This window comes from Mustela nivalis, assembly GCF_964662115.1.
Source record: "Mustela nivalis genome assembly, chromosome: 11".
Lineage (NCBI taxonomy): Eukaryota > Metazoa > Chordata > Mammalia > Carnivora > Mustelidae > Mustela > Mustela nivalis.
Window position 1 is genome coordinate 13,979,711 of NC_139030.1, and position 22,822 is coordinate 14,002,532.

Below are 22,822 nucleotides of genomic sequence, written 5' to 3' on the forward strand. Positions count from 1 at the left end.
GCTAGTAGAATGGCTGGCCCTTCATTCAAAAACAGTGGCCTCTGTCTGTGGTTTGGCACTTAAAACATTTTCTCCAGTTACCATAAGGCTTAAATTTTCTTTGGTGCTTTTCATATAAAAATCCAACCCAAATGCATTTGACCACATTGGTGTGATTTTCAAATAGTAATTGAACTCCCCTTTTTTGTGGCCTGCAGGAGATATGGATTTAGCCGCCAGAGCAAAACAGAGAAGGTAAGAAAAGCATAGATAATGGGAGAGAACATTGGAGAGTTGGAAGCGCCCCTCCCCTTTGCCTCTGTCTGATGCGGATGGGCCCCGGGCTTAGCAAGAATGGGGGGATGCGGCTTCACAGTGACCCGGGCTCCCGTCCCTGGGCAACCCGGGTCGGCGGGGATGTGGCAGCTGCCTGGGGCCACTGCATCTCCCTGTACTAGCTGCGGTCTGCCACCCTCGTGGGCCAGGGCGCTGAAGCAGCAGCCTCATGGAAGGGCTGGAATTCATGGCCCCAGAGACGACCAGCTGGGCTCTCCTAACTCCAGAGGTATGAAGATGAAGTCTGCTGCAGGGCCCTGGGCACTCCCCGCTGGAGGAGGGAGACCCTAGACAGGTGTGAGCAGAGTGCTGCCGGTGATGTAGAGCACAGCCGCATGTTGCAGGCCTGCCCTAAGACAGCCTAGTGTGGAGAACTCAGGGAAGTAGAAGTGGGCGTTCTAACTTCACACGGCAGTCTCAGAAACCTCCCATAATGTATGTGTTTACTGATGAGCCTTAGCCATCAGCTGCAGGGTGGGCATGTGCATCTTACAGTGCCAGACCCCGTACTGTGCCTCAGCCCCTTTTTGCAGGGCTCTGCATGTCCTTTCTTCATTTACTTCCCTGAGCAACTCAGTGAGGAAGACACTACCTTTTTTCCGAAAAGCTGAGGTCAGAAAGCTGTGAGGCTCAGAGAGGCTCTGGGATTTGTCCACAATCACGCAGACCCCTCAAGGGAAGTAATAAGAATCTGAACCCAGGTCTGTGGGACAGCAAAGCCTGTGCTCTTAACCACTGCCTTTTAAATAATGGAATGCTGACTAAAGTTGTTGTTGGCTCTTAAAAAGCAGAGTCCTATAGTTTGAGATCCATGTGTACTCTTTTTTTCCCTCATTCCCCATCAGACTCCCAAGAGTTCCTTGCATAGGACACTTCCTCTCTAGGCTCTGTTCTCCTGCCGCCCCGGCTCTGTGCAGAACCTTGATCCTTCCAGGAAGCCTGCCTGGCTCTCAGCCTCCTGCGTTATGTGGTGATTGCTGTCTCAGTCAGCAGAGGGCACGGAGAGTAAATAGGAGCGTGTGTGCCAAAGACAGGCTGGCTGGTTTCAGATCCCTTCTCTGTGTGACTTCAGACAGTGTACTTACTCACTGCGCCTCAGTTCACGGCGTCTGTGAAGGAGGGGTGGTCACTGTACCCCCTCACAGCCTTGGTGGGGAGAATGATGCGGGAGATACCAAATAAGCATGAGCTGTTTTATCAGGGGCAGTGGTAGTTCGGGGCAGCCAGTCATTGATTAGGGTACCTTCTTTTTCGGTCTTCTCGTTATTTAATTTTGCAACCATTGTGTTTTTATTTTTAACTAAACAGTCATTTCCTCCAAAGCAAGGGTTTTCTGGATTTGTGTATGTCAGGTGGCATCGGATACGTAATAAGAATTTGATGTGTACTTTCAATTTGGCATGTAATTTAGTCTGAAAAGAATGTCTGTGCGTATAGTTATTGGGTGTATTAATTATGTTTGGAAAAGCCATGCGATGCTCATTAAATGGTATTCACTTTGGGCTTGTCTACAAATACAGATACAGGTTTCCTCTACTATCCCAAAGTAGAGTGTAGCTGTAAAGCCTTTTATAAGGCAGAATGGTATAAAGCAAAGAAGCAATTGCCATCAGTTTATATGAAAAATTTGTGAGCATTCCTAGACCCAAAAAGTCAAGTCTTAGGCTTTTCTGATACAAGCCTTGCCAACAGACACACAAAATAAATTGAGACAAAGCACAGATGCTTGGATACAGTTCGAAGCTCTTGTAGCTTGATGCTGAGATGCTGAATGTCGTTCCCAGGGAAGGAGCTCAGCAGCCCGCTTTCATTGCCCAGGTTACACACTCCCTCCTAATGGCTCACAGCTAAACGCTGAAAACTGTTTTCGCTTTCACCTTTTTTTGTAAAAGCGAAAATCCTTTTCAGATTTCTTTTGATCAACAACAACAGGTACTAATAGGGGTCTTTTGTGAAAGCAAAGTGGCCTAACACGAGTTTTTGAAATCAGGGGATACCTATATCCCCCGCAGTGAGGAGCTCACAGTGTTCCCTGGGGTCAGTTACAGGCAGGTTATAGAAAAGCCTTCTAGAATTGGGTCGGTCTAAGGAGGCCGTCTGAGACCGCCATTTCTCTTTTTCAATCCAAGAGGACCCTGATATCCAGAGAAGGTAAGCCTGTGGTCACCCCGCTGCAAGGTGGCAGACACGGAACTAGGAGCAAGATTTCTTGACTTGCAGTGCAGTTTTGAGAAGCTTCAGGTCATGCAGGTGTCTTGAGTGTGGTGGTGGGTATGTTTAGAGCCTGAGGCTGGATCCAGAGCCAGAAGCTGGATCACCAGGTGAAGTAGTTCGATTTTTATCCTTCAGGCCAGTGGTTTTTAAACTTTGTTGGCTACCCTTAGCAGTAAGAATTCTGTTTTTCATCATGATTCAGTACACACACAGACCGCTCCAAAATAAAGGTTTCACAGAGCAGTGCCTAACCCTTTACTATGTGTAAAGCACTTTGATGTGTCCTGTTCTCTTATTTTCGTGTCATGTCTATAGATGCTGGCCATACCTGCTAAAACTTGCATGTCCCCCAGTGGGTCTCAAGTGGTCATTTGAAAAATATACTCTGTTAGGCAGTGATTTGCTCTTGAAGGCGTTAAGGCAGGGAGGAGACCCAGTCAAAGGAGGAGTCTGGCAAATGCATGCGACCTGATAGGCACTGAACCAGCAAGCAGTATAGCAATGGCGTGAGGCATGGGCCAAGGCCTGGACCTTGACCTGCTCGGTCTGTGGTAGGATTGGAAGCTCAGGTCTCTGGATTCCCCACTCTTTGGCAGGGACTGGTTCACCTTTCCAGATCTGCATATTGTCCTTCACAGATCTGTGCCTCTTTGCATTGTCAGCCTTTCTCCACTGAGTCTTCATCTCCAGGGCCCAGCTATTTTTGCATCTTCCCTTCCAGGCCGAGGACAAGAAGACGGTCCTTCCCGCAGGGCTCTCGGCTGCAGAAAAAGCTGATGCCCGTGAGGAAGATGAGCTTCAAGCTGCTGAAGAGGTGTGTGGCCAGTGTAGGTCCCCTGGGGCTTCTGTTTCAGGCATCTGGGGAGAAATTGTCCCTTCATCCCCAGCTTTGCAAACGGCCAACTGCCTCCCACACCCACTGCTGTTAGCTGGCCTCTCACACCCTTTCCAGTTTCCTTTCCTCACCCCTTCCCTCATGAGCCTCACTAGAGAGAACAAGTAAACAACCTTGGATTGCACCGCAAAAGTCTGTGTAGACCCGTTGCAGAAGCCTTACGTACTTCTGCTACTTCTCTCCGTTCTTCCAGCAGCGTATCCAGTCATTGATGACCAAGATGACCGCCATGGCCAATGAGGAGGTGAGGAGGGCATTGTGTGGGTGGTGCCATGTGGAGGTGGGGATGTGGAACCGCCCTCTGCTACTCCAGGGAGCCTCCTCCCAGAGGGACCTCCTTCATCAGGGCCCTGTCTTTTTAGCAGTCAGTGCTTCCTCTTTCCTTAGGGTCTCTTAGGAAGCTTTCTCCCAGTGCATAGTGTTGCCGTCCATGGGAACCTCTGGGGATCTGCAAGGACCCTTGTGAGAGTGGGATGTCCTTGCTGGGACGGCATCACAAGGACATCTGTAGAGGAGCCGTGGTTCAGCCCTGCCTCTCCACAACCACCCATGCCAGAACAACCCTCGTCCTTCCCACGCCATCTGCTTAGAAAATACAACACCATATTTTTCACTGGTCTTCCCAGACCTCGGGGCCTGTCCAAAAGGTTTAACCAAGGGCTTTGAAAGGATCCCTCCTTTTTAGGGCAGGAAAAGCCTGTGGCAGTAATGAGGTATTTGGAGAGCTCTAAGATTACTGTTTCTGTCCCATGTGTATTTTTTTCTTCCCCTCAGTTCTAAGACTTCCAGGTTCCTCTGCTCAGATAGAGACCCTGAGATGGGGTATTTGGGGTAAAGAATGATTTCCCAAGGACCAGGAAGAGTCTGGCACAAACATCTGAATGATTCACATGATGGAGAGATGGCTTACCATTTGCCCCACGGCTTGTTTTCCCCTTTCCTTGTTGATAGATACCTAAACAAAGCCCAGAATATTCCCCCTCCTCCCCTGGAGTATTATCTATGTTTGCTATATGACTCAGAGCATTCAGATTTTCCAGTTCTGTGAAAGACAAGGCATGGCCTTAAGAACCCCCCCTCCCCGTGACTGCAGAGCCGCCTCACTGCCAGCTCCGTAGGCCAGATCGTGGGACTCTGCTCCGCCGAGATCAAGCAGATCGTGTCCGAGTACGCAGAGAAGGTATGTGGGGCCCCAGGTGGAGTCTTAGCCTCAGGTCATGCCCCCAGGATCTCTTCTGTGTCCCTATACCCTTCCATATCATTGATGGAGTCACGTTGTAATTCACCAGCGACATTTGTCAGAGACATGCACGCCATGCAAAGCCGTCAGCATTTGTCCGTTAGCTCAGTTAATTTTCTTCTGCAGTGCCTATTTTTCTATACATATAAAGAGAAAGCCTGTCTCTCAGAGCAAGGATCACATCTGATAAATTGATGTCCGAGGTATAGCATAGGCATTTTTCCTTCTCTACCAGGCTTCTTATAACTCGGGCTCAGTTTGGTGATTGGGTAGAAGAATAAGCTTTTGCCACTTAGGAGACAAACCCCATAACTCAGCCAAGCCCAAGGCAAAATTTTTTGTTCCACTTTATTAAAAGGGTATAGAATGAACTAAAGCCTAAAAGCTATATTTCAGTGTTAGATTTTTTTCTATCCTAAGAATAGGTAGCAGGACCTTGACTATTTCAGGGAGATGGTGATTAATCATTTTGCACATAACTGATTCTGGTCCGGCTGAGATGTAGTATCGGTGAAATCAGATTTACAGGGCATTGTTTCACATCCTTCCTTTCCCAGCCATACTCAAGTCCATCGCCCTAAAACGTTGATGTGTATTAAAGCATCCAGCATTGCCTTCCCTGTCTCAGAAGCCTTGACGACAAATTAGTTATGCTCCAGCCCTCCGTGCAATATTCTTCTCAAGTGATTTTGCAGAGATGATGTACTTGGGGAAAGGATGTCTCCTGAAACTGAGAGTTATGACCTTCTGTAAACACTGCAGGGGGTCACCTCCCACCAATGAGGGGTCTTTGAGCAATACAATGAGTAAAATGGCTTAGAAAGTCCGGGGGTGTGATTCTCATGTTTCCCCTACCCGCTACCCGCCAAGTCAGTGCTGCTTAATACGGGTTTTCTAATCCAGCTTTCATGGAGTCCAAAGTGTCCTCTGTTTCAATCTGCCACCAAGGAGAGATGACAGTAGTCAAAGTGTCCTCAGAGATTTGACTGGAAAAGGACTTAGATAATCCTCAAAGTTACAGATCAGCTTAAAAGCCTTGAAAGTGTAATTGAGGAGAACGATTTATACATTGCCCCAAAAAGGAAGTTTCTTGATTGGTGGTCAGCACACAATTGGATGGCTCTTGCCTTTATATTGCCACATAGCATTGATGAATCCAGTTTAAAAAAAAAAAACAACTAGAAGTTGGGGTACTCACTGCAGGGGCCCTGACTTTTGTCTTCATACTCACCTACTGCCGGTAGATAAGAGCTCAGATTATTTTAAGAGGGAAACCAAGCAGGCTGACCCTCCTTTGTTGGTCAGATGCCTCTCTTTGCCTGGGAGTGCTGAAGCTTACCTCTTTCCCCAGTCAGCTCTTGCATGTCTGTTTCTCCTTTTGGGTCTGTTATCCCCTGAACTTTCCCTCCTCACCCTTGTACTGTGATCTGTACCCACGACCTGTGACTGCACTCTCTACCTACATTCCATTCTGCCAGAAAAGAGTGACGTTGGAAGTAGTTTGGAACCAGTGTTTTTCCAAGGACATAAGTAATTAAACTGCTAATGAAGAATTAGAGGTTCAGGGTTCACCGCTTGATTGTGTTTTTGCATTATGTATGTAGATCATATAGCGTTAAAGGTAATGCTTTTTTAAATTATATCCTATTAATCTTATTCTCATATCAGAGTCATCTCACATTTGCATATTACCCTCCAGGGTTGGTTCCACATCTCCATGGTGGTTCCTAGTTGCAGCCATCAGGTAGGGCATCAAGAGGTCGGGTGGTACAGTTAAAAAGACAGCATTTGAAGTCATGTCTTAGTTCATATCTGTCTCCTCTACGTCCCAGCTGTATGACCTTGACCAATTTATTTAACCCCTCTTTGTCCTCCTATCTCCCCATGTAAAATGGAGATAATACTACTTCACTGTCAGGATTTTGTGAAGATTAAGTGAAATGTGACTAAATACCTCAAACAGTGTCTGGCACGTGAGAGCTTTTAGCTGATACTCACCTTCATTTGCTTTTTATAGTCTGCATTTTTTTTTGTCATGTCGAATCCTAAACATTTTTTATGTTTCTAGCCTTTGCACTTATTTGAATACTAGATAATTCATGTGTTAATACAGCCCAGTTCCTCAAACATTTCCCTGTTGTTCGACTTCTAAGTTGTCTGTGTTTGCCACTGTGGATAATGCTGTCGTAAACTCTGAGCAGATAGTCTCTACTAAGAGATTTTTTTAGGAGTTGGGTGTTGGGTTATCTCTCTTTGTTGCTTTACAAATAAGTTGTAACAACACACAATACTGTCAGTGATAAAGGGGCTTCACCATGGCCCCACATTTCCAACTTTGTTCATTTGTCTAACTTGCTACTTTAGTAGCTATAAGATAGCACCTCTGCTCCTGAGAGGATGGGCCATGGTTCCATGTTTTTGTTTGCTCTGTTTTGTACTATATAAATTGTCATTACCTGTACTCATTTATCTTTTGGATATGTGATATTTTGCATATAAATTTGAATATAGTCTCTGGCGATTCACAGACCTGTACCCCTGGGGATAAAAATGTATGTTTATAAAAATTTTTTTTTAAATTTGAATATAGTCTATATTCTAGATTTATATATTTCATCACTAAAGTATTTCTTGGCTTTTTTTTTTTAATATACAGTAAGTTAGCCACCATACAGTACATCATTAGTTTTTGATGTAGTGTTCAGTGATTCATTAGTTGCATGTAACACCCAGTGTTTTTTTATTTTTGGATTGCTTTTCATTATAAACAAGGAATTTGTACGTAAATCAATGGATCTTTTTATTATTGTTTCCAGGTGACCGGGTCATCATCTTTCCATGGATCCAATAAGTAATCCATTACATTTCAGTTCATCTTTTACTGATGATGTTTAATTCTTTAACTTATGTGGAGTTCACTTTTATTTATTCTAAAATGGGATTCATGCCAATTTTCCTCCTCCTATCCACTCTCCTAATACCATTTATTCATAATTTCTTTATACTTACTTGGAGATAGCTTATTGTATTTTTGTGGTTTTTATCTAATTTAAACTGTTTATGGACTCTTTCTTACTTTATTGGTTTATACTTCTCTAATTTTGTGCAAGTTCCATGGTGAAGTGGCTTTGTTGTAGTTGTTGTTTGCTTTATTGTTTGCTCCTGTTTTATCAGTGGCCTCTCACCAGAGAGCATGAGGAGCACAACTATAGTTGAACAGTCGGGTTTATTGCTGGTGCTGGTGGGGGAGACTGTGCACGGGTGGGGAGCCATGCAACATCTCAGTAAGGAAGCATTAGGAAAGACTTACTGTGGGATTCTGGCTTGTTTTAGGTGATTTGTGGGAAGGACCAAGAAAGTAGGGCTTTGCTGTCTGTTGGATGTTTTAAGGAAGGGTGATACTATAAATGATTGTCTAAATAAATTTAATAAGATGGGGGAATGAAAAAAATTAAAAAGATGAGGTAATGAATCATGGTTAAAGCTGTGTACTGTTATTAGCCAGCATAGGGGTATGTTTGGTCATTTTTGCGATTTGAGCAATTATGAGATTTTGTCCATGTTCAGACATGATTACGGAATGCTCATGTCTTTTCCTTCATCTTCAAGACATTGTGTGATGTTGACATTCTTTGAAATTACCTATGTTTAGCACCAAAATCTAGGATGTGCAGGGCAGCTCCCAGCAACATCGAGGTCTTGTCGAGAAGGCCAGGTTGGCTCTCAGATGCCAGAGGCTGCTTTACTTCTCCTCTGCTTATTCGTACATTTAGTTATCTACTGTTGCACATCAGTATTACAACAAAGGTGGTAGCTTAAAACAACACACACATTTTTTTTAAAGATTTTATTTATTTATTTGACAGACAGAGATTACAAGTAGGTGGAGAGGCAGGCAGAGAGAGAGGAGTAAGCAGGTTCCGTACTGAGCAGAAAGCCCAATGCGGGGCTTGATTCCAGGACCTGAGACCATGACCTGAGCCGAAGGCGGAGGCCTTAACCCACTAAGCCACCCAGGTGCCCCAACAACACACACTTAGTATCTCACAGTCACTGGGGGTGAGCAGTTGAGCACAGAATAGCAGGATTTTTTTGTTTAGGGCTCTCACAGTGGAAGTGCTGCCCGGGTCTGCTTTCTTATCTGAGGCTCAGCTGGGGCAGGATCCACTTCTAAGCTCATGTGGTTGTTAACAGGATTCAGCCTGTTGGCTGAAGTCCTCAGCTCTTGCTGGCTGCTGGCTGCTGGCTACCCTCGGTTCCTTGCCATGTGGCCTTCCCCAAATTGCCACTTGTTTGATCAAAGCCAGCAAGGAAGAGCACCTCCTCATAGGCTAGACGTTGTAGTTCTATATAACAGCTAGGTGCATGCACTCACATATATCCCATCACTTCACTGTCTTCTCTTGGTTAGAAGCAGGTCACAGGTCCCATCCACATTCAGGGGATGGGCTTACATGAAGGCCTGAACACCAGGAGGCAGAGGGAATAGGGCTTTCCTAGGGTTGTCCACCACACTGTTTGGTTTCCGCTTTAATCTTACTGCCATGGGGCGCCTGGGTGGCTCAGTGGGTTAAGCCGCTGCCTTCGGTCATGATCTCAGGATCCTGGGATCGAGTCCCGCATCAGGCTCTCTACTCAGTGGGAAGCCTGCTTCTCTCTCTCTCTCTCTCTCTCTCTGCTTACTTGTGATCTCTCTCTGTCAAATAAATAAGATCTTTAAAAAAAAAAAATCTTACTGCCATGAATTGGGCTGATACCAGGCACTGGCAGCTTATCAGAAGTCCATGCCCTCACCTTTCCGGTTTCCGAAACGAATCCCTTGGAAGTGGAGATGGGATTGAGGGATGCCCCAGAGGGAGGCCTTCAGAGGTACTTGTAAAAAACCCAAATTAATCTGGTAACAGGATGGATTTCTGCTTAGTGGAGAAAAGGGACAAGATAGTTTTGGGAGTATGAAAGAGTGAAAATGATTTTGTGAGCAGGCAGTGAATCGAACAGCCGGCCTGGTGCTTGGAAAGCTGACAGGCATTAGGATATAAAAAATGTGGGAAAACACATGTGCAGGCTTCTCTTTGATTTGTAAAGTTCACAAGTTCTTCTAACAGTGTAACATGATAAATAACGCATGTGTTTCAAAGCAAGCCTCTGAGATATGTAACTCAATTTAATATGGTTCCTGTAAAGCAGCAGGGAAGAGGAATGTGAAGAAGCTCCCAGATATATAATTCATGAGTTCATGTAGGCTCTCGGCCAAAGAGCACCATCTCCCTTCTTTTCTGAAGGGTAATGCCCTTTCCAGAATGCGCTAGATGAGACACTGCTGTGCTTTTTGGTGTTGATGTCTAATACGCTCGCTGCATCTTAGCCTTCATTTTTATAGGGAAGGAGAGTCTATGACTGTCATTTGCAGAACACTAAAAAACTTGACTGTCCAAAACCCACTTCTGCTCTACGATCCTGCACTAGCTTGTGTCAGAAGAAGGGGAAGGAAGCCGAGCCAAGGAAGTAGCCAGGTCCCCTTGAAGGACAAGAAGGGACTCTCCCTAATGCCACTTACTAATGAACCCTATATCATTTCAACCACTTTAATACGTGACAGCCAGCTAAATCATTCCTTGGTCAGCATCTTCCTGAGATAGAATCTTAGAACATTTTGTTAATCTAGAAGCACAGATTTGCCTTGGGGAATCAGAAGAGTCTATCCTGAGTGCTCAGTGCCTTGTATGTGATGATCTCGTGAATTCTCAGAGTAGTGTGCTGCCTTCTTGCATATAATCCTCTGTCTTCCTTCATCATTGTACTTCCTCACTTGCAGCTGAAACTCTCTGTTTATGTGTATGTGGACCACGTTTTACTGCTCTCTGCAACCTTGGAGCAAGGACCTGACAGTGTTGGTGTTCAGTATGTAAGCGTGTGATGTTATATCCATTTTGCAGATGAGGACACTAAAGGGTTGAGTCACTTGTCCAGTGTCACATAGCTAAGAAGTTCCAGGTTCGCATACAGGACTGTCTGACTTTGAAACCTGTCTCCTTGGCAAAGTAGAGTGTCTGTAGGGGCCAGCCATCATCCTTTGCCGTCATCCTTCTCATCCACCTTCCAGGCTTGCAGTGACAAATCTCTTTAGATTCTGTCACTGTCCGGCTGCCTACCTTAGGCTAAGTAGAGAGACGCCAGGTCATGTTGGGAACTAGCCACAGAAATAAGCAAAATGAAAATGGTGTGGCCCAGGCACACACACGCAATCACACCTGTGCTGCTAAAAGCTGTGGAAGTTTCTATTTGGGGTGTGTGCATTGTGATTTTTCATATCACTTTTATAACCTTTAGAATGTAACATCCTGATGAATTTTCAGCCATCAAAGGACTTATTTGTGGAAGAAATTTTTTTCTTAATAGGTTTTGGAAATGTTCCTTTCCGGCAATTAAGAAATTCTGGCACCATTGCTTCTGAACTTTTGATTCTGAGGCCCATTCTCTGGCAGTTAATTGGAAGCCCGGCCAGTCTTGAAGTTATGTCTTTCAGGAGCACCTGGGGGTGCTCAGGTAATTGAGCTGGGTGTAGCCAAAAAGAGGTCGTGGCCAGGGCATGGTCAGGAATGCACATATAAAAACACAAAGGAAATTAAGTCCCCTCTAGAGAATGCAGACAACCACATTTGATTAGGGTGGATTTTGTCCCACTTGTCCTTGTCCCTCTCCTTTGTGATAATTTATATTACACTATGATGAAAAACCAGCTGCCTCCTAAGTTCCACGCTCGCTAACTTGGACAGTATGGGTGTGGGAGGGAGCCTTTTGTTTGCAAGGACTGGAAGCTGCCCGTAATGGTATAAGCAAAAAGGGAGTGTTTATCATAACTGGGAGGTCTGTGAATGCAGGGGTCCCAGGGACTCCAGCAGCCTTGTCTCATCTCTGCTCTTGCTTCACTTGGTTTCTCTCTCTGTTGTCACCTGCTGGCTTCACCACAGACTGTCAGTCTTCTAGCACCCTCCCCACTTCTATGCGTAGAGTCCTAAGGATGATATCTCTCACGTGGCTTAGGTCCCATATACCTCCGGGGTCCAGTTGCTTGGGCTAGGTGGTGGCCTGCCTCTTGACGGCAGCCTTTCTGGCATGAGAGCGAGTAGGTGATAGTGGTCCCCCACAGGAAATGTTATAAACCAGGTGATGCTAGGCACTCACCATGGCCGGTGCCTACTCAGGGAATCTGTCTAACTGAATTGGATGGGATTGACCCAAAAGTGTCAGTTGCTAATATATCAGCCGCCCTCTTGCAGTAACTGCCTTCGTGGTCTTGTTTCTCTACCCTGGTTTCTTATTTCCAGGTAGGGCTATTCCAGTTAGCTTTTTCAAACACTTATAAAGAAAATCGGTATCATTTTAGAGATATGTTCACTCTTGAGCTTTGACTTCTTTTCTGCCAGGGAACTGACAGTTGAGCCCCAAGATGGGATGATTTCCTCCTGCAGCCAACACCTGTTGTGCACACACTGTATACTCCAGCAGTGTCCGCCGGGGGTGGGGGGCGTTGCAGGGTCTAGTTACAAGGAAGAGGTGGATGCTGCCTGCTGCCTCCGGGAGCTCCGAGTTAGCCTTCAGTCAACCCGTAAGCAGAGAAGTTACAGAATAACATGACCTATATGATCTCAGATGGATACCAGTTGCTACTGGGTTTCTGTTGCCATTTGAAATGTCAGTATATGTGCCCAATGCAAACTGGTTGGTAGAGTTTGTAAGGTTTTACAGGCGAGATAAACATGACAGCAGGCTCGGTAGGCACAAGGCAAGATTTATTAAAGGTGCCCTCTGGCGAGGTTCCGGGACTCCAGAGAGGAGAGTTGGGGAAGTCCTGCGGGGAGTGGGTTGGGGGAGTCTTTTACCTGGGTTAAGTAAGACAGGGCATAGGTTTACAGCCATATATGGTAGGGTATTTGGTGATTGGAGGGTCGGGGGAGTCCTGTTTCCTGCATAGGTATCGGGTTACTTGTGGGAATGGGACGTGGGCATACATCCTTATGGCAGGAGAGTCAAGGGTTAAGGAAGGGGCGGCCCCGCCGTCATTTTATTGTTCCTCCTGCATTCCCAGAGCCACCGACCCAACAGAGTTGACACTGAACTTTTTGTCCTAGGAATAAATGGGCAGAATGAATGACTTTAAAACTATACCCAGTTGAGGTGAAATGGAAAGATATAGTTTAAGGGGGATGGGGACTGGGGAAAGTTACTGCACCCCAGGAACCTTGCTGAGATTAGCAGATCATGGAAAACTTAGATCCTGACTCCTTTGTTATAAGAATCAGGCCTGAGTCAGAACCAATGTGGTTTCTAGTCAGCTAAGATGCAAATGTTTCTAATCCCACCAGTCCCACCACAGGAAAGCATTTTTACCATTTTTTCCAGCAGCATTAGCATGTGGAGCTTGGGAAGAAGTATGGTACCAGGGAGAATTTGTCTTCTTGGGAACCTCCTGCTGTGACCACAGATAGAAAAAAGGGTCTTCTTTTTTTTTTTCCAGGGTTGGATTTTTGTACTCCTTCATTCTAGACTGCATTTCTTCATACGAGGTCACAAGTGTTAAGTTACATTCTAAATCTATCTACTTCCGGAGGGCCAAGTTTCCTCTTGCAACTCTCATCTCTGTTGCCTGATGCATAATGACTGCTCAGCAGAGGCTGACAAGTCTCTGCAGGTTTGTGCAAAGACTCACCTAGTGGCCAGGACCAGTGACTTTCCTCCCTATGACGGGCTTTTCTGTGATGTTGTGTGGCTCCACTCCTGGTAGTCTCCTTCCGAGCACTACTGACAATATGCTGTTTTCATTTGTCTCTATCTGTCTTCCTGTAAATGAGAGCTGGGATCATTGTATATTCCCAGTGCCTAACACAATACGGTTTTCATGACCATTTGTGGGAGAGAGGAAAGACAGAATAAGAAGACCTTTCAAAACTCTGTCTTCCTCCAAAGCACAGTTTAGGCTAGGAGAGAATGTAGAGGACACCAGCTTTATTTGTGCATGAGTTGGTTTTACCTGATTGAACCGTGGAGGTCCAGGAGTAAGGTCTGTGTCCCCACTACCTACCACTGGGCCTCACACATAATAGGATCTGACTAAAGGATAATTGAATGAGGTAAGGAAAGGTGGGATAGAGAGATTTAAAACTACAATCTGAATTTAGAGATTAAGGAACCCTATAAATCTGGAGAGAATGATGCTAAATGTGGGGTTAAAATATTCCAGGATTTCCTAAAATCTGAGGTACTGATACAGTAAGTAATAACGGCATAAAAAGAGAAAAAAAAAATGGTATCAGCTAATTAGTTGTCGACCTAATAGGATTGTCTCAAGCCACACAGCACAGTCTACCTTTTTAGAGTCTTTATCAATCTGGATAAAGGCACAGAATGAGTTTGTCAGATTTGGACATCATTTAAAGCTAAAACAAAGAGATGGCTACACCCCAGAGAATAGAGTCAACATTCAAAAATATCTTAGATTGAAATAAGGGGAGCCCAAACAAATCCATTTGTTCAAGAAGGTATGCGGGAACTGTTCCATTTCACTTCAGAAAAATCAGTCACACCAATTCAGGATTCAGTGAGCTTGCCATCTGACGGGACGGTAGTTTGTGGGGAGAAGAGTGGAGAGTTCTGGATTTGTTCATGCCTCCTAAATGCACAGTGCTTTCTGGGCAGATATTGCATTGCCTGCCGTGGAGCCCAGAGCTGCGTCTTAGATGCATCTGGGTTGCATGAATATGGGTCTTCGAGGTTCATGGGATTTCATCAGTGGGAGTCAGGGATAGTAAAAAAATGTTTACGTACCCTGTTTCACCAGTGGAAGCAGAGAGGGTGAATGAATAGTCCCATCCCGTCTTCAGGGCTCAGACTCCAGTCAAGAGTTGCAAAGGTCCCTTATCAGCTAGCATATTTCTACAGAGTAGTAACCAAGATGGAAGGGTACCGACATGTTTTACAGAAAGGGGAGATGAAAGAGCTGTGGATACTTATAGGTGAATCTGTTACCTGGAAGAGTGATTGCACTTTACCTCTGTTGCCTTCGGGAAGAATGGCCATGTACGCATTTGAGTCTTTACAAGGTCTGATTCTGTCTCTGCTGGCTTTTTGCTCCTACTATGCACATGCTTTCAAATTTGGATTGTGAGCTCATGTGCCCTGAAAATTTACTTGTAGAAATTCTTTGAAGCCTAGAGGTGAATCTCTATTCTTCCGGGGGGAATTTGCTTTTATTTCCAGCAAGCATCTGGAGGCACCCCAGCCCAGGTCCATCGCATACGTAGTCTTGACTTGTGGGTTTTTTTGACCATCCAGGTAGTGTATGCATTTGGATTACAGAACTGGACCTGTTATGAAATCTCACTGCAGATTTTTTTTCTTCTTTCATTCATTTATGCAAAGCAGTTACTGAATTATAAAAAATCATTGCTTGAGATCACCTGGTATTGGCAAGTACTTTCAAGAAAACAGCCAACCTCAGTGGTTATATATACCTTCCTGGAGCTCCACTTTCACTAACTCTTTGGCCTTGTAGGTTTTCTTACATTTTTGTTAGCTCATAGGGTTTTTTTTTTTAATATTTTAAAAATAAATATTTTGGGTTGTTTGGGTGGCTCACTCGGTTAAGCATCTGACTTGATTTTAGCTCAGGTCAGGAGTCTGCCTGGGACTCCCCGCACCACCACCCCTGACCTCCTGTGTGCATGCACACACTAAATTAATTAATCAATCCATTAATTAATTAATTTTATATCATCTGTTTATTTGCTTTCAATAGAAAGATTCATCAAAGTGCCAGAAACCGAAGTCCCATCTGTTGCGGACAGAGAACTATATCATGAGATAGGGATCTTTCTTGCTGACAACTTAGGAACCATATTTTAGTGTGGGGAGGGAAGTAATACAGGAGAGATTCCTATTTTAGGAAGAAGGTTGATATGTAGATAACCTTTGGGGTCTTTTTCATTATAAAAGTATATAGTTTTAGCTAAAGTAATCATTTTTTAGTTCTCTTAGGAATTTACTATTTTGAACAAGACTAATATTATCAAGTGACATTTAAATCTCGTTCGCCTAACAGTGGAAGTTGTGAGTATCTGTCAGTTATTAGGAAACATTGAATCTGCACTAGAAGTCGTCTTAATCCACTCTGTGGTTTTGAAAGCACGTTCTTAATCTGAAATTGTTGAACGAAATTAGATTGGTTCTTTAGCCCTCCCTCCAGTGTAAACACAAATGGAATTATTTGTAGATGATTGGCATTCTTGGAGAGATACTGCACTTTTCACATAGAAATCAGTTAAGATGCCCCAAGGATTTAAATTTTTTCTGTCAAGAATTTACTATAAAGTTTCTTCTCCTGTTCTCCATCTGTCCAGCTTTGTCTCATCCTTCCAGATCAACTTCGTCTTCTTCAATTCCCTTCTCACTGTGACTGGCAATGACCAGGATGCCAGGTGCTCTAAAGACCTGTTTCTGCCTTTATCAGCTCTCAAGACCTGTTTCTGCCTTTAACAGTCTCTAGATTGCCTAACAAAAAGTATGTTTGAAAAGTAGAGCTATCAGCTTTCCATTGACGTGGTTGACTCTTCAGTTTAGCTCTAGAATAAACAATGATATCTGCAGAAAAATAACTTCCCATTAAACAAAGCACTTCGCATAGCACCATCTCTAGACTCAAAGGCAAACAGAGGAACCTACAAATTCATGTGAACTATGGGCCTGTAATGTGCATATTATTCATTTTAATTGGGCTAGAGAGATATCACATATGGAAATGGCATTTAATGTTCTGGTATTAATGTGTATTAATGCTTTGCAGATTAAAATTAAAGGGATTGCACTTAGCAATGAGAATTGCTACCTATCTATGAGAGAAAGGATGTTGAAAGCCCATGTCTGCTTATTAGAGCATATCATAACAGATAGATTAAGTTTGTAGAGTGACTTCAAGGTCTTTCTGTGAACTCTAAGTGTATTTTCTCTATGCATATAGTTCTCTGAATCACCTATCTAAGTGAAAGAACTTTCCTCTCTCAATGCTGTATAAGTGATGGGTGGGCCCACTCTTCTGATTGGAGTTAAGGGTACCCCAATGCATGGTTGGTTCCAATACATGATTCTCAAGTGAGCCAGTCCCCTTAGATTAAAGTAGTGGTTCTCAAAATTTTTGTTTCAGGACCCTTTAAGAACTCTTAAAAACTACTGAGGTCTCAGTAGCTTACATATTAATTCATTTACAGAGGATAATAATAAATGCTTTATATATTAATGTCAAAGCAATGATACTAATACATGACATGTAACATCTGGAAAACTTCACTGTATAATAATGAGAGAATGAGAATGAAAAAATGACATTTTAGTATTATGAAAAAGATTTTGACCCCAAAGACCCCTGTCATGAAGCTCTTGAGGGACCCTGTGGCTAAAAATTAAATCTAGATAGAAAGATAGTGAGAGAGAGAGAAAAAGAGAAAGAAAGAGCTAGCCAACCAGCCCCAAAACCTTCTTTCCAGATATCAAGATAGCTACTGGTTTTCCTGCAAGAAGCATTTTTTGGCAGCAAAGTCAGAGGCCTTGATTTTAAAACAATGTTGTGGGTATGCCAGGTAGGTAGAAGAACTGGGTGGGAAATACACTTTCCATGGTCTTAGGACCCTGGCCATAAAAGCAGTTCATTGGCAGGAAGACCTGCTAAAACTTGGAGACACCATCAAGCCAAGCCAGAGGTGCAGAACAGCACTGAGTGAGTATGTGCTTGCCCCAGTGGACTAGAGGGAGTCCTGGGGGGTAATCCTGCCAGCCCACAGCTCTGTCTGGTCCAGAGCCACAGAGGCAAGTTGGAGGAGGTCAGAATATTCAAGATAATCCTGACATCAAACAGAGGGACATAACCTGTGGGGTAATTCCAATGGACAGGGAATTCTCTTTCAGATGTCAATAAATCGTGAGCTGGAAGGCTTGGGTAATTCTCCAAGTTACGTTAAATGCTGTGAGGATATGCCAAAGACATGCTGGAAATCAGTGTCCAGCAATCTGAGTTGGATGTTAAAACCCAAATCTGAAAATGAACTATAAGAAAAAGCTATTAAATATATAGCAGACAAAAGTGGCCAAGTTAATAGCATAGTTCAGGGTGACATGATCAAGTAAAGGAGATATAATTAGCTCATTATAATTGTTTCTGACAAGTGATTTGGAAATCGAGAGGAAGTGGTCCTTCCTCCTCCCTCTTTTTTTATATACTCAAATTATTTTCAGAAACAATGCTCCCTCCCCAGACTATAGGTTGTGAATATCTTGATACGACCAAATGTATTTTTAAATGTTAACTCCAATTTCCAGAGATCTAATAAGCTGGAATATGTTAGTTGACATTTTCCGAAATCCTGGTTTTCAAGGCAAGGTGTGTTGCAGTACCAAATGCTCGGTTTTTCTATTTCTGTTATGGCCTACCAGTCTAGGAGATGGAAAGTGATGTTCCTTACTGTTTTATGCAGCCACATCCTGCTGGTTGTTCCCCACCTCCGGAACCGTTAAGTAGCAAAAACTCATCATCCGTTAGTAGTGCTGCTGAATTATTCAGGGAAATCCTTAACCAAAATAAATGGTGACTATTCCATCCAATTTCTCCTCTCACTTTCCCATCTCTTTTCCCCGTGGACAGATTTTCCAGACTTTCAAGGCTTATGATCACTGTTAAAACATGCAAGAAAAAAATCGAATACCCAAACAGTTTTGTTGCACTTGGGCTTAAAGTCAGTGCTTAGTTTGGTACTGGGATACTTCCAGTTGAAAAGGGAAATGTGGTAGAAATGGGCGTTTGTTTAATAAAGCTCATTTAAGCCTTTATATGACCATCCAAGAAGTACTGGAAGGACTCCTGTTACAACAGGATCAACCTTTTAATTTGTTTGTCCTGAGGCTGGTGTTTGTGTTCAGAGTCCATATCAAGCTCCGTCCTCCTCTGTGTGGTTTGTCAGTGCTGTTGCTGCTTCACCGAGAAATCTCTCCCTGACTCCCTTCAAGGCCTGGCAGGTCCCTGCCACCCGTGCAACCCTTTTTCTCCCTCGCCTCCCCTCGCCTCCCCCCACCTCCCCCCGTCCTGCTGCCCCATCAGCAGCTTCCATCCCTCTCAGCTCTATCATCTGTGGACACCAAAACAGTAGAAATAAGAAATGGTTAAAAGGGAATGGATCCGTGGACAGGGAGAAACAAGTGAATAGGCTGTTGCTTTTCATTTTAAGTGCTTCCAGACAGTTACTGCTTTGATGGTGCCAGTTGCCTCCACATAACCATATTATTATATGTGTTTCTGTGCTTCTGCACATGCCGTTCCCTCTGCCAGGAATGCAGATTCCGTTGGTAAGGGTCTTGATCGTTGTGTTGGCTCCTCACATCTGGACCTGGGTGTTGCATAGGACCCCATGGCTGAGCTGGCTTGGTTTGGACAGGCTGCCAGGTAGTGCTCTGCCCAGGGTGAGCAGGGCTGGGTCTCTTACGCAGACTGAGGTGGGCTTACTAAATCCTTTGGGCTTGCCCTCCGTGTTTCCCACAGCAGTCTGAGCTGTCAGCCGAAGAAAGTCCAGAAAAATTAGGAACCTCTCAACTTCATCGTCGCAAAGTCATCTCCTTGAATAAACAGATTCTACAGAAGACCAAACATCTGGAAGAGGTTGGTGTTTTCTTTTTATAATTTCTTTCAAGTAATATGAAGCTTTTCTTGAATATGAAGGGAGAAACCAGGGAAGGAGTGAAGATATTCATGTTAGAATGGAGGTTCTAGAACAGGGATTAACATCCTACAGCCCTTGGGCCAATCCAGCTGCCACCTGTTTTTACAAGTAAGGTTTTCTTGGAATATATGCACATCAACTTGTTTACGTATTTTCTGTGGCCATTTTCAAGCTCCAGGGCAGAACTAAGTAATTGCAGCAGAGACCACATGGCCCAGAAAGCCTAAAATATTTACTACTTGGCCCTTTCCAAATGTGGCTCACAAAGCCTAAAATATTTACTGTCTGGCCCCAACTGAAAAAATTTGCCAACCCAGTGCTAGAAGAACATCACAAGACTTAAGGATAGCATTTATTGGGTGCCTGGGTGGCTCAGTGGGTTGAGCCTCTGCCTTCGGCTCAGGTCGTGATCTCAGGGTCCTGGGATCAAGTCCCGCTTCGGGCCCTCTGCTTGGCAGGGAGCCTGCTTCCCCCCCTCTCTCTGCCTACTTGTGATCTCTCTCTCTCTCTATCAAATGAATATAATCTCTGTGTCAAATGAATAAAATCTTTAAAAAAAAAAAAAAAGAATAGCATTTATTGATTGACAGTGTTCACTGAGCGCTGCTCCATGCTAGGCCTAAAACTCGGCTATGGAGATGAACGAAGAACTAACTTATTCTTTTCACACAACATCCTTGTGGAGGAGGTATTGTTGTTCTCCTCCTTTTATGAATAAGGAAACTGAGAAACAGACATGAGGTAGTTTTGCCTGTGATTACACAGCTTACTAATGGTAAAACCAAAATTTTGAATATATAGATCTACCTCATTGTTTCTAATTGACCCCATAACGCAACATAGTGTATATGTACTATAATTTACTGTACCTGTCCCCTGTTCACGGGTATGTAGATTGTTTCAGGGCTCCCCCCCCCAACTGCAAATTTACACTACCATGAACATTTTTGTAAAATGGTCATCTTTGTGCAAATATGTATTTGTATAAGAATGACTTTAGGAAGTGGGATTGCTGGGTCAAAAATACAGGCATTTTCTATTTTGCTTAAAACCATCAAATTATTCACCAAACATTCTACCAGTTTGTATGTTTATCAATAGTATAGGAGAGAATCCAAACTCCTTAAATCCAGGAACCCCTGTTCCAAGATCATGCAGATGGAAAGTAAGCAGGAGGCACTCATGGCCTTGGTGACAACCATGGGGAGAGTCCTACCCCAACAGAGAAATGGAAGAAGGGCCAAAGCAAGAGATGGAGTAAAGAGTATCTCATGGCCCAACAGGGGAATGCATTATAAAGGCATAGAACTAGAATGTAGCTAGTAGGTAGCTGAGCAGAAACCTGACATTGAGGAAGGAAAGAGGAATCCGGAAAGGGGATGGTAATCTACTGCTGAATTTGGGGCTGGGTCTAGGAGTTCATTTTGAAGAAGAAAACGAGGGCAGGATGATCATGAAGGATTCCAGCAAGATGAAAAGTAGGCTAAGCTATTGAGACATCCCGTGTTTGGGAAAAGATGGTCAGATGAGCAGATGAAGAGAGCTCTTATAAGTTAAATTAATCAAGTGGAAGAAATGAGTCTTCACTTCTTAGCAGGCTACGTCCCTGCCAAGATCCAGCTCGCATGAGTCTTTGTTGTGAAGCCTGCCTGAGACATGCTGATAAGCCAGACTGTCCTGGGACCTCCTCTGGGCCTGGCTCTTCCCCAGATATTCTCATACTCTGATCCCTAGTGCACTTGTCCACCTCCTTGCGGGTAAGGACTAGGTCATGTTCCTCACCTTCTCCTAAATGCCTCATGTGAGCAGAGCACTGGGTAAATGTTAGATGGGGGACTGGGTGAGTGCATGGGTGAGAGGTGGACAGGAAGGTGGGAAATGCCAGGACCCCTTCCTGGAGCCACAAAAGGGCTTCAGGAGTTCAGTCACTAGTATTTCAAAAGAAAAATTCTCCAGAAATAATTCTTCTCTGCCAATTACACAAACATGTCAGTGAAAGTTCTCATTGCACAGATGGCTTCCTTGAAAAGGGAGAAGCCAGAGCCTACCTACTTCCCTCCTTTATCACTCTTGCTCTCTGCTTGAGTTGGCTTCTTGATAGGCCTTTTTGGAAATGTAACCATTCATCAGTTATGAAGACTAGAAGCATGATTTAGGAGTAGTGATTCCTGAAGGCAGCATAATTCTTTAATGGGTTACTTAAACATTTCAGGATGGGGCAAGTTACTTTGAAGCAATCATTGAGATACAGGATACCTTTGCTAATTTGAATGCGGGTAACAGCCAGAGTCTGTTTTCATTTTCTGCCACTTCCCCTTTTCAAAAGTGGAAATGTGTAGACTCTGAGCTTTCGATGAATGTTTTCAGATTTTTAGAAGTTCATAGCACAAGAATATATCTTTTAGTAAGGAAAAGAGAAATGACATTTTCCTGATGTAAGTTTGCAATCATGTAACTTTGAACAGGAAAGGTCATTCATCTTCTGTCTCTTCGTGTTGAAGTCCTGAATTCTTTCATCTATCTCAGATTGTTTGCCAGCCAGTCATATTCTGTGCTAGCATCCTGAGTTGTGAAATGCAGTTTATATTCTGGGAATGGGCACAGTGGGTAAGTGAACTGGCTACTTTTCCATAGCCATACAGAAAAATTAGACCTGGATTTGATCAGTTAGCAGGCTTTATCAGTTAGCAGCCATGAAACTTTCGTCTAGTAACTTAACCCCTCAGAGTCTTTAGTTCCTCATATGAAAAATGAGAAAAACATCTTCTTCCTTTGAATATAAGGATTCAGTGATAGGATTCATGTAGAACGCCTCATTTGTCCCCTGACATACAGTTGGTGCTAACTATATGAATTTTGTCTTCATCTGTTGTCAGCAACCATTCTAAAATTCCCACATTCACTCAGTTTAAATCTCTGTTGAATTTCCATTTTCCCTCTGTGAGATGGGGATCCCCTCACAGCTGTGCTGTTTTGAGGACTGAACAAGAGCCGATATCTTTTCCCTTTCTTTTCCAGCTGCAGGCAAGTCATACCAGCCTACAAGCCAGATACGATGAAACAAAGCAAACTCTGACAGAGGTGAGATTTTCAGAACCGCTTTTGATCTGCATCATTAATGGAACACCCTGGATTGTCAGCCTTTGTGGACTCTGAGGGCTCAGGGGCCATCTGGGGACAGAGGATAAGCACATTGTAGCACATGACCCCTGCCATCAGTTTACCCACACTGCCATGTTCAAAAGCCTCAGCAATCTTGGCAGGGGACACTGCCATGGGCCATAAGGATGGGGAAGGGCTTTCTGGGGAAGGCCAGGCTGATGGGCGGGGCACGGGCCTCAGAATTTGAAGTGGGCCCCACTCCTCTTAACCTCCACAAGCCGCAGGCTAGAGAACAGCTCC

At 44.0% G+C, this 22,822-nt stretch overlaps 1 protein-coding gene across 3 annotated transcripts in view; it reads left to right on the top strand.

Annotated features, from left to right (window-relative positions):
* Positions 1 to 22,822, top strand: part of CCDC93 (CCC complex scaffolding subunit CCDC93) — a 91,359-nt gene that overhangs the window by 36,739 nt on the left and 31,798 nt on the right. For 2 of the 3 annotated variants that reach the window (XR_014300410.1, XM_082689867.1), the window contains exons 8-13: positions 198 to 234; positions 3,251 to 3,343; positions 3,618 to 3,668; positions 4,518 to 4,604; positions 19,243 to 19,359; positions 22,439 to 22,501. Coding sequence is in view for 2 of the 3 variants with exons in the window: in XM_082689867.1 (XP_082545993.1) it covers positions 198 to 234; positions 3,251 to 3,343; positions 3,618 to 3,668; positions 4,518 to 4,604; positions 19,243 to 19,359; positions 22,439 to 22,501 (448 nt within the window). In the remaining variant the exon portion in view is untranslated. The remainder of the gene's footprint in view (positions 1 to 197; positions 235 to 3,250; positions 3,344 to 3,617; positions 3,669 to 4,517; positions 4,605 to 19,242; positions 19,360 to 22,438; positions 22,502 to 22,822) is intronic. The other variant, XM_082689868.1, reaches the window with a different exon arrangement.